Genomic DNA, 12,388 nt, shown 5'->3' on the forward strand with positions numbered 1-12,388 from the left:
ATTTCACCTTGTAATTCTCATGAAGGCCCTTGAACTCTTATTCGTTTTGGAACCAAACAATAACTATAATTGTAAGTCACGTTTAAATTCCTTTTTTACACAAAGCCTGAATTCTATATGCTTTCGGATAGACGAAAGAGATTATCAAATCAACTGGTGTGTGGTCAAGCATGCTCGGGGAATAACATCATTAATCCAAGGCATGATTGATAGCTCTCCTGAATGGTTTTGAATGGTTAAAGAATCGTATGAGTTGTTAGCGATCTTCCAGGTGGATGCGTTGTTATGCAGGACTAGGATCTAACGAAAGTAGACAAACTGATATGTATAGGATTTGTCTCCATTTTGTTTGTCCTTTGTCCATAAATATGTCTGCCTGACTTGTGTTTTTTGAGTTTTGGAAGAGAAATAAAAAAAAGTTTTTAATGTTTTTTTCCCCAATGCACTTCCATGGCAATCCGTTAATTTGAAAACAGGGAGAGTGTTTTTATTTGTTTATACCATAGAGCTATATATACAGCTCTATGGTATACACGCAAAGGAGCACTGCATACCAACTCATAGATATAGAGTTATAATAACATTTTTATTCTATATCAATGTACCAACTATAAATACCCATTGCACAACGCAAAGCGCACTTGGGCGCGCGTCTCCTGCCCACCATTATAAATGTGTGTGTGACAAAGCGTGCACAGAGGGATGGTACACGTGTTTACGAGTGTAAAGAGAGACGGGAAGGTGAGAGCCGGTCCTCTACTTAATAAAGGACGAGCATTCGCCAAAATACATGTCAATAAATGGAACAGTCAATAAGCCAATGACGTTTGTATGAAAATCTCTTCTATACAGGTTTTAATACTTCCAACCCATAGAAAACATACAAAAAGTTAAAACACTACAGTATACACTACATGTAGCCTACATAACACAGTGCACGAAGTTCACAAAAAGGTCAGCTATGGTGGCTTTAAAGGGACATCGCAAATATATATTGACGCCAATATTGACGCCAATATTTGCGACTTTTGCCCCAAGTTGCAAATATTGACGCCAATATTGACGCCAATATTCACGACTTGGCCAAAAGTCGCAAATATTGACGCCAATATTCACGCCAATATTCACGACTTGGCCCAAAGTCGCAAATATTGACGCCAATATTGACGCCAATATTCACGACATGGGCCCTATGTCGCAAATATTGACGCCAATATTGACGCCAATATTCACAACATGGGTCAAATGTCGCAAATATTGACGCCAATATTGACGCCAATATTTACGACATGGGCCCTATGTCGCAAATATTGACGCCAATATTGACGGCAATATTCACGACATGGGCCCTATGTCGCAAATATTGACGCCAATATTGACGCCAATATTCACGACATGGGCTACACGTCGCAAATATTTACGCCAATATTGACGCCAATATTCACGACATAGCCACATTTGCAAACCCACTCAGGCGTGAATTTGTTTTTAAAGCAACTTGGGGAGTCTGTTTCCCACACAGTCTGGCACCCAGACCCACCGATCTCTGGCTGTACTTTCCTACGCATGGCGCGGCGCAGCACGAGTAGTCCTTGTTGTATGTGTACATTGTTTATGTTGCATGCAGCGCTCTTTTTTGCTGGGCTTTAATAAGAAATACAATTATATTTACCCGATTTTCAGTCTCCATTTTTGTTAGTCGAACTTACATCCTGGCAGTCGTCAGTGCACGCAAATCACAATGCTGAACGATATTATTGTCAGAGCGCGCGAGCGAGATCGGGACCAGTGCGCCAGACTATTTTCTTGCCCACCCAGCTACCTAGGTTGCTAAAAAAACAATGAATATTCACGCCTTAGCGGGTTTGCGACTTGGGGCCCATGTCGTGAATATTGGCGTAAATATTTGCGACTTGGAGCCCATGTCGTGAATATTGGCGTCAATATTGGCGTAAATATTTGCGACGTGTAGCCCATGTCGTGAATATTGGCGTCAATATTGGCGCCAATATTGGCGTCAATATTCGCGACTTAGGTCATGTCGTGAATATTGGCGTCAATATTGGCGTCAATATTTGCAACTTGAGGCTATGTCGTAAATATTGGCGTCAATATTGGCGTAAATATTTGCGACGTGTAGCCCATGTCGTGAATATTGGCGTCAATATTGGCGTCAATATTTGCGACTTGGAGGCAATGTCGTAAATATTGGCGCCAATATTGGCGTCAATATTCGCGACTTAGGTCATGTCGTGAATATTGGCGTCAATATTGGCGTCAATATTTGCAACTTGAGGCTATGTCGTAAATATTGGCGTCAATATTGGCGTAAATATTTGCGACGTGTAGCCCATGTCGTGAATATTGGCGTCAATATTGGCGTCAATATTTGCGACTTGGAGGCAATGTCGTAAATATTGGCGCCAATATTGGCGTCAATATTCGCGACTTAGGTCATGTCGTGAATATTGGCGTCAATATTGGCGTCAATATTTGCAACTTGAGGCTATGTCGTAAATATTGGCGTCAATATTGGCGTCAATATTGGCGTAAATATTTGCGACGTGTAGCCCATGTCGTGAATATTAGCGTCAATATTGTCGTCAATATTTGCGACATAGGGCCCATGTCGTGAATATTGGCGTCAATATTGGCATCAATATTTGCGACTTTGGGCCAAGTCGTGAATATTGGCGTCAATATTGGCGTCAATATTTGCAACTTGGGGTAAAAGTCACGAATATTGGCGTCAATATTGGCGTCAATATATATTTGCGATGTCCCTTTAAAGCCACCATAGTCAGCACACACAGAGACTAACGGACGCACGTGTGTGACAGTGCTGCCTGGCATACACACATGGTTTTACAAATAAAACGATCCAAATAGAGAGCTACAAAATCACAATAATTTGGGCAATAATGAGGGTAAAAACACAAAATAATACTCACAAATATCTCTACAACTCTATTGATCCCATATAAATAGTTTTTTTGGAGCATGGCCAGAGCCATGCTCCCTATAGAAATAGAGAGAATCACAGCCCAAATAAATTAGTTGCTCTTCCAAGTCGAAGCTATAGAAAAAGAGAGCGATTGTCACGTGACAATACCAAAAGTTAACTTTGAACAAGTCCAACAATGAGGCGCACTTTGGATTCCTACAGGAGCAATGTGCGTCCACCACTATTTCTGCCCTTTTTGGGGAGTCCAATCCTAAAGTTTGGTTCACGTTTTGACAGCAACAGGAGACATGCGTGTATTGGTGCTGCGCATCGTGCAATGGGTCTATGCGGTGATTTTGGACAGAAAGTGCGTACGTAACCATCATAATAATACACTTTTCCCTTCTATTTTCTTATTTTATTAGGGAACATCATCATGTTTGCAATCAGAGCTGTGCTTTTTTTTTCGTTGGTGATCAACGTCTTGGTGAATGGATACCAGGAAGATAACGCGAATGGAGAGTTAAAAGTCCTCCTAAAGCGCCTTCAGGAGCGTCTTGAAGATGAAGAGCGAGGCTATGAACTCCAGGACTTGAAAGAAAGATGGGGGGTGAGACCTCGTGTTGTTTTGTCAGATTTGACATAAATTGGGCACATGTATAGAATAGCAGAGATTGAAAATTAATGATCACGAAGGTATGGAGTTCAGGGAGCCTGTTCAACACATAATGCTTTGAAAACCCTCCATCAGGAAGTTTGTTGTAAACATTGTCAAGAAACGGGCAAGAAAAGTAATATAATAATCTAATATCTATTTGTAAGATCATTTTAATCGTTGTGTGGAAAACTTGTAACCAACAGACACACCAAACACATCAATCATTACAGATTAAAGATGGCTTGGTATCTTAGGTTTGTTTGGTTGAAGACACTTTCAGCGTATAGGTTTGATACCGTCGTGTGCCCGGCAAAAGGGCGTAAGGCCTTACGCCCTTTTGCCGGGAACATAAAGTAGTTCGTCCCAGTAACAAAAGGACGTAAGCAACAAAATGGCTCCTGACATGAAAAATATGTCATTTTTGTTTGTTCTTTTGCTAGAATTACCCTGAAGACATGTTTCCCCATTCCCCATGCAGAATTTAACCTTTCTAGAATGACTTTTGCATGGCAACAAATTTACCAAACTTTCCCGCTCATAATTCTTGAAACACAAATTTTAACATAAATTGCTTACGTCCTTCTGCCGGGAACTTTCCCTTACGTCCTTTTGCCGGGCACACGACGATACCATTAATGTACGATGCCTCCGGAACAAAATGCACACTATCGTGGCGTGTCATGGCCCATAGCGGATAAGCGCACCGGATTCAAGCAGCTCTGGTGTTTGATCAGTAGAGTGTGTGTTAGAGTCCCGGTCGTGACACTTGTGTACTTATACTTAACCATAATTGCTTCGTAAAGTTGGGGAGAGTGGTTTCTGCTCTACCAGCTATAGGCTTCTGATAGATACCCAAGCCTAAATCCGTATGAACTGGAAAGGAGGTACAACCATGTTTCAGCCCAGGAGTGGTGGCAACGGCGATTTGCATTTATCAATTATTCAGTTTGCGAACTTGTCAGAAATAATGATCGGTACCGTGAGATTAGGAATACCAATAATAATATAATACAAATGTACGTCTCTTAGCGCATGGTGCTGGTGTCCTGGTGAAGACTATAGTAAACCAGGGCAACAGCACCAAAAAAACAAAGAACAATTATACATGTATAAACAAAATAAGCAAAACAAAGGCAGAACAAACATGACAAATAAACACAATTAACAGAAAATAACAAGCTGTAGAATGGGGTAACAACTAAGATTTGAACAAGTGAGTTTTCAACATCGTTTTAAATGTCTGTAAGGAAGAAGTATTTTGAATTTTGGGACAAAATACATATTATAGGAGCTGACTATATAAAAAAATGCATTTAGCAAATACTACAAATGCAAGGTGAATACAAGTCAAATATCCTTGGGCCGTGAACTTTGATTCGTTTCTGTGCCACTGTACAATTTTTACAAGGTCATACAGTTCTATTTCACACACAAAGACTTTGGTTGGTGACAAGCTTGAATGAGAAAGTCTTTACTTGAATTCTATGATTTCAGGTAGAACAAAGCGATAAGTCAAAGGGTTGTTTTAACCGGTGGTAAAAAAACACAATCAACAATCCAAGGGTAAGGTTGTAGCTGAAGAAAATTGGATGCTGGCTATTTTTGTCGAAATTATGATCGAGTGGGTGGGTGTATGGGGGCAGCGTAGCGTCTCATCACAGGGGCAGCGTATTTTGGAAGCTGAATGGTTTTAGGTTTTGTTTGAGCTTTGATGGATTTCCCAGGCTCTCTCTTGCCCATTTGCCTAATGGCTGCGTGGTCGCAGGCTGAATAGCATGTTTGGAATTAAACTATTTCAAAGGAAAATTCATACAACAATACGTTCTATTGGAAAACATCTTTAAACAATAAGTCACAAACGAGAGTAAATCGAGGTAAAACCAGGAACGGGTGGAAAGTGGTAATCGTGCAATCATTTCACCACCTTGTTTTTGGTTCACTCAATTTTCAAAAGAGGTGATAACCGCTTGCAAATCAAGTGGACAAAATAACTAGTATGTACTGCGAGCACTTTTAATTGGTATGGCATGCCAATTTTTTTTTTTTTTTTATAAACCAAAGTTTCTCTGAACATCATGGTTAAGTATATTGTTTAAACGCACTGGACACATTTGGTAACTGCTAAGACCAGTCTTCTCACTTGTGTATCTCAACATATGCATAAAATAATAAACCTGCAACATAGTAGAGCACAAAACTCCTGCCCTAAGAGTTTGTATTTCCTGTTTAATTTTCTATTTCAGAGTATGAGTGGAGTTGAAGTTGGTCCTGATGTTTCCGCAACCTGTAATGACATGATGCTAACCAACAACTATAAGTGGGTTACTTTTAAAATAGAGAATAGCGTAGTTGTCTTGGATAAAACTTCTGCCCCAAGAGGTATAGAAGACGACGAAGCTCAGTTCAATGAGATGAAGAACGCACTTACTTCTCAACCACGATACGTTTTCTTTGACTTTTATATCACCTCGAACACTGGTCATGAGATAAGGAAAGTTGTTCTTGTTCTCTGGTACGTACATATCATATTCTTACAAACACCATAGTTTGTTGTATTTGTTTCCCGACCCTTAAATACACTGGACACTTTTGGTAAATGTCAAAGACCAGTCTTCTCATTTAGAGTATCTCAACATATGCACAAAACAACAAACCTGTGAACACTTTGAACTCGTCGTCGAATTTGAGAGATAAAAATGAAGAAAAAAAAACACCCTTGTCACACAAAGTTGTCTGCTTTTTAGATGCTTAATTTCGGGAACTCAATATCTAATTCTGAGGTCTCGAAATCAAAATTCAAATATAATACAAGTGGATAGTTACTTCTTTCTCGAACACTACGGAGCCGTGTCTCACAATTTTGTATTACGATCAACAGCTCTCCATTGATTGTTACCAAGTAAGTCACTATGCTAACAATTATTTTGAGTATAATTACCAATAGTGTCCAGCGCCTTAAAAACCACCTTCTCCTTCTTGACAACTTGTTCAACACAAACCTGTCTTGGTCCAGATTGTAATTGCCGATGTGTATGGACGATGTGACATATGTTTACATTCAAACCGCCCTCTGTTGACAAAACACTGCATACGTCATAGTTCGCCGGGCAAAAAGGCGCGTAGTCATGGTAAGATTGTATATTCTAGATTCTAGCTGGCTGCCAAAACACAAAGGTTTTGCCCGGCGGTATGCGCGCAAACCATGTTATGGATTTCGAGTGACGTCAGAGGTCACATCGTCTATTAAGGACGATGACCAAGCTATCTAGCTAGTCGAAACGTTATTAAGAACTAACTCCTATAATAAGCTATATAGCTATATAATATAGTAGTCCTGTTTTTAGAACTGCAAGTCTCCAGAGATCCGAGCTCCGCGATATCATTTGTTATGGCAAGACAGTTCTCCAAAATTACACAACGGCAAGATAGACATCCCACATGGTGTTACCGCAAACCAATGTGTTTATACCTCACATTCAATGCCTCAACGTTCCTTAAGAGGATTATTCAAAACACCGACCCTAAACATTGCACTTCTTCAACGATCTCGAACTCTTGGTGGCAGCAGACACTGTGATTGTACATGGGGTTGTGCTGTGCTGACTAGCGATTTGTAAGTTACACGTCGATCATCCCCTGATGATCGATCATTCACGGGTTATTGGTACTTTTACTTTGCAAAGCGCTCGATACAAACAAATGCTGCCCTGCCACCAACTGTTCAATTGGTGAAGTCTAGAATTGCCGTAACGAAACAATTTGTCTTCTTTTCAGGATCGATGAAAAGAGGAGTAGATTTTTCGACAGGATGGCATATGCATCCAATGAAAACAACGTTAAGGACGCTTGTCCAGGTCTTAGCATGGATTTCAGCGCTGGAAGCAAGAGCGATTTGAACTACGAAACATACCGGGCCAAGGTTATGAAGTTGTCTCGTTAATTATCAAAGATAGCAAGATCCGGATTGGGCGCCGTACAATGTAGTTGCACCAGCAAAACTTATTATGATTATATCACCGCATCATTTTAATAACCTAGCCTAGGCTTATTTCACGGCATTTCAAGGGATTAACTGATAAGATTCTGGAAGTTTGAGGACAGAAAATGTTTGTAAGTCATTTGAGGTAATCAAAATTGGTGGAGGTTTCTTTAAAGGGGCTATTATACCTTTGGTAATGACTCTGAAATGTAGGCCTAATGGCAATTAACAAGTAAGAAGTAGGCCTACAACAGCTTTATATAATATAGTATATTGCATTAATGCGGGTAATATGGAAAAATGTATCACTTTTATACCTGAAGTTTTGAATCTGAGAAGCGTTACTGGCAGTAATTTTTCTCAGAGTGTGTTTTCTAACCGCTCGAGATTTCCGACAATACCTCAACAACCGGAACTATAATTCCTTTTGAAATGAAATCTTCACAGCTTATTTTTATGGTACAAAACAAACAAACAAACAACGGTGGGTTCCCATGTTCAAACATTAACATCTCTCAATCTCTTTACTTTATTTTATGTGAATCTTTGTACATCTGTTAGGCTTTTATTTTGTTAATCAAGTCAGTATTTGGTATTGATTGCTCACGGTTCTTAAATACAAAATTAACTAACTTGTATGTTTCCACTGCCTCTGACCTTTCTCCATAAAAAGTGTCTCTGTGATTTGAGGCCGAGTTAATAATAACTCATTGCATTCGTACACATCTCAAACAATGGGTGCGTTCGTTTAGCTTCCCTGGGTCGATCCCGGTGTGTGGCGGATGCAATCAATTAATTTACTTCGAATCTTTTGAAAAGAATGGAAAATTGAAGTGGAAGTGGATTTGTTCTTCTTCATGTTTTATCTTCTTTTGTTTAAGTAATGTTGTTATTTTGGCCTTGTTTGTTTTTAATTATTGACTGATTTATTTATTATAATTTATTTTTTTACTTCTGTTATAACTGTTCCTGTATTTCTATTTAAGTTGTTATAAGTAGTGGTATTCGAGGGAATTAAATAAATAAATAATGTTGCACGAGTAACTGTTTTTAAAATTGTGTGACGTTATGTTAGGGCTAATTTACTATGGGTGCGTTAATTTAGCTTCCCCGGGTCGACCCCGGTGTGCGGCGGGTTTTTTTTTCCAGGACGAACGTGTGCAGATAATTACCCACATTTGTCCTGGAAAACAAAACCGCCAGACACCGGGGTCGACCCAGGGAAGCTAAACGAACGCACCCAAAGTAGCCTGAACGGTGACATCACACGTTGAGGCTCTTCTCTGGCTGGCCAAGCCAGAGACATACTGGCCCACATACAAAATCACCTTTGACCTTGCACCATTTTACATGGCCTTCATCATGAATCTGGAGATTTACAGATAAATCTGACGTAAGTATTTATAAACCAGTCAATACCTCAGGAAAGGGGACCAGTCTGTTCACAAATTATGCTTGGGATCTGTAAATGTTCGATGGATTTCAATAGAGGGCGATATACAGGGAGTTATGGCCAATTTAGTAGGTGCACCCTAAACATGCACACACAAATTACTGAGCTCTTTAAAATCATGTTCGGAATGAGTAACATGAGTTGATATCTGAAAAATATAACAAAATGTTGTTACGTTTCTACAGAAAGGTCCCATTATAACAAAATGGAAATGGGATTTGAGGCATTGCATGGTGAGGTATCATAGGGTGCGTTCGTTTAGCTTCCCTGGGTATACTCCGCGGTGCTCACTCGGGTGAGCCCCTGACAAGAGCTAACCGAACGATCACTCACCGCTGTCGTATTGACGTCATGCACCTGGGGCCAGCCCCCAAGTGACCCACTCCACAAGTAGGGCACTGGGACATTTTACCATTATGTAAATGTATATTACCATTTACCTAGCTGGAGTTGGCCTGACGAACGTCAGTTCACAGAAACTCATTACATTGTGCTTGTGAAACCTTTTCCCTGAGCTTTTAAACACTATCCCTATTGTTTAGCCAAACCCTGTAGCCTTTATTTTGGGCAAGGCCTTCGTGAATGGGGGACTTTTGGGACGCTTGGTGGCAGCAGACTTACCAGCTAGAATCCTTTGTTCTTGGTCATGTGCGCACGCTCAGAAATACGTAAACAATGGAAATTTACCTGGTAAGTCTGCTGCCACCTAGCACGGTCCCAAATGTCTCCCATTGGACAGCTTAATAATGCCGCTATCCCAAGGAGGTGGGTAGACCACGAACCGAATGGTTCATGCAGCCACCAGTGCCTTTTACAACTTGATTGCGTTTTCTTATGTTTTTTTCATGACTCTCGAATTTTTGCTACCGATTTGGTAGCTAGTAAAAGCTAAACCAATCAGAAGCGACGGGGGTCAACGGGTCAGCATATTACACACACATGCCTGCTGGGAAAACAACAATCATCCACCTCAGTATGTTTGGGTGGAGGTGTCGTGGCCGAATGATTAATAAGAACGCCAAATTTAAACTCTCAGATTCTGATCATCAGCAGAGTGGGTTCTAATCCCAGTCGTTACACTTGTGTCCTTTAACAAGACACTTAACCATTGGTTCGTCCTTCGGATGGGACATAAAGCCGGGGGTCACGTGTGTTGTGTAACGCACGTAAGTGAATCGGGCACACAAGTTATGACTTAAAACGTGTTAATGAGAGCCTTGGGGCGTGACAAAAAAATCAGTGAATCCACGGCACAAGAAGATCTGCCACCAAGTTGAATGAACTTACCTGACTGAATTAACCCGTCGTATGCAGTTACGGCTATAAAGGTGTACTAACAAAGTAGGGTTGATGAACCTATAGCTGAGTGTATGCCAAATTGCCGTTTGTCTGAAAAGATTTTCAATAGTTTTTATCCGATCTGCAACAAATACTTCAAAACCTTTTTTAAAGTTAATGCACTTTGGGAATGGTCTTTGGTACAAAGACAACAATATTAGAAAGCAATTGGGAAAAAGCCGATAAGCTTGTTAGTATTAGGTTCCATGAACAAGGCTTATACACTGTTAGCTGCTCTATTTATTGGGAAGGCTTCGTCAAACTCCGATAACAGACATAAGTTTAGCACACGCTGAAGAAGGTAACTTAACTTGCAGTCGTATTTTTTTGGTATCCATCAACCATCCATTTATTCCTTCTCTTCTCGAAGAGGCATCATGTTTAGAATCAGAGCTGTGTTTCTTCTTTCGTTGGTGATCAACGTCTTGGTGACTGGATACCAGGAGGATAGAAACGTGGATGGAGAATTGGAAGTCCTCCTCAAGCGCCTACAGGAGCGCCTTGAAGATGAGGAACGAGGCTCTGAACTCCAGGACTTTGAGAGAATATTCAGAGGGGAGAGGCAACGATTTTATCAGATTATAAATAAGGCACTTGTTGTATACAGAATCGCAAGAGATTACACAAAATTATCCCATTTTTTTGTATGAATATACCGAGTAGTTTGATTGCAAAGCCATGTCAAGAGACTGGCAAGAAAAGTATTAAGTTTTATATTTTCTTAGACTGTGAGAAAATTTTCACTGTATTTTACCAATATAAACTCAACATCAAAAGATTAAAAGATGGCCGGTTTTTTGTGAGCCATATGGTCGAAATATTATTCGTATTCGAGATGGTAAATTTAATTTAACATCTCTGATATTATGGCTGAGGTACCCGCTGCCAAAACATAGGATTCCAACTGCCTCTAGCTACCGGGCAACCTCGGTAGTCTAGTTGGTAAGACACTGCTCTAGAATTGCAAGGGTCATGGGTTCCAATCCCTCCCGAGTAACATGCCTGTGTTTCTTTTTTTCACAGGATTCGGAAAAATACTGAGTGTAAAGCGCTAACACATAACGATGTTTGGTAAACAAAACAAAGTTAATATTATTTGCACTTTTTTCAGGGAAAGTTTGATTAATTTAATGTACAATATTATGCCTCTGAATAAAATGCACAATAGTATTCTCGCTCAAGGTAAACGAGTGATAATTTCACCCTCTTGCATGAGTGGTGTAAGTGTCACTCTTTTGAGAATCAGCTATGGGCCTTGAAACTTAATTTGTGTCTGGGCCTTACAATAACAAAATTTACTAGCGAGGCCATTTTTATTTCAGTTATTTTTGTACGCACTGTCTGACTATCCATTTATATAGGGTTGTTGAGCCTTGATTTGTTTTGCTAATCCACAATATGGTTTTAATAATGATGTCAAAGCCAGTGGAATTTTCCGGTTAACAATATTTTCCAAAGGCCCACATTCGTGCATCACAACTTATATATATATTTATTTTATTGGAAAGATATTTAAAAGCAGAATACAATGATCCACACACATTTGCCTCGAAATTGCGTGGTTTTCCTTTTACTCTGCCAACTAACACGGTCGGCCATTTAGGACTCAAGGTCGGCCATTTAGGAAAAAATTACTTGCATATACGGCCGACCGTGTTAATAGTCGACGAGGTAGAAGGAGCACCGTGCAGTTTGTGTGGATCATTGTATTCTTTTACAATATCTTTCTACCCATATGCATTTTAAAACAAACGGTATACAAACGCTTTTCAAATACCAACTCGACCGAACCAAGGCAACGTGTTCCTTTAAAAGGACAAAGCACCCGCCATATTTAATTTGTATCTTCTTTTTTCTTATTCACATTTTTACGTCGGATATGTTTAGGGACCTCTCGCACGAGAACGGGCCTTGAATCCAGTCTACGCCTTTTCTTTTCTCACGAAGGCGCAACCCAAATCGTGTCTAGAGTACTCTACTTGTCTGCAATACATTGCGTCTTCCGTCGATGTTCAC

The 12,388-nt window shown here is 40.1% G+C and overlaps 1 protein-coding gene across 1 annotated transcript; it reads left to right on the forward strand.

Annotated features, from left to right (window-relative positions):
- Positions 1-3,373: 3,373 nt before the first annotated feature.
- On the forward strand, positions 3,374-8,041 carry LOC117288030 (cofilin-like). The gene is made up of 3 exons (XM_033768711.1): positions 3,374-3,554; positions 5,846-6,114; positions 7,377-8,041. The coding sequence occupies exons 1-3, from the start codon at positions 3,381-3,383 to the stop codon at positions 7,540-7,542; spliced, it is 609 nt and encodes a 202-aa protein (XP_033624602.1). The 5' UTR covers positions 3,374-3,380; the 3' UTR covers positions 7,543-8,041.
- Positions 8,042-12,388: the final 4,347 nt, after the last annotated feature.

Source organism: Asterias rubens, chromosome 3, assembly GCF_902459465.1.
Source record: "Asterias rubens chromosome 3, eAstRub1.3, whole genome shotgun sequence".
Lineage (NCBI taxonomy): Eukaryota > Metazoa > Echinodermata > Asteroidea > Forcipulatida > Asteriidae > Asterias > Asterias rubens.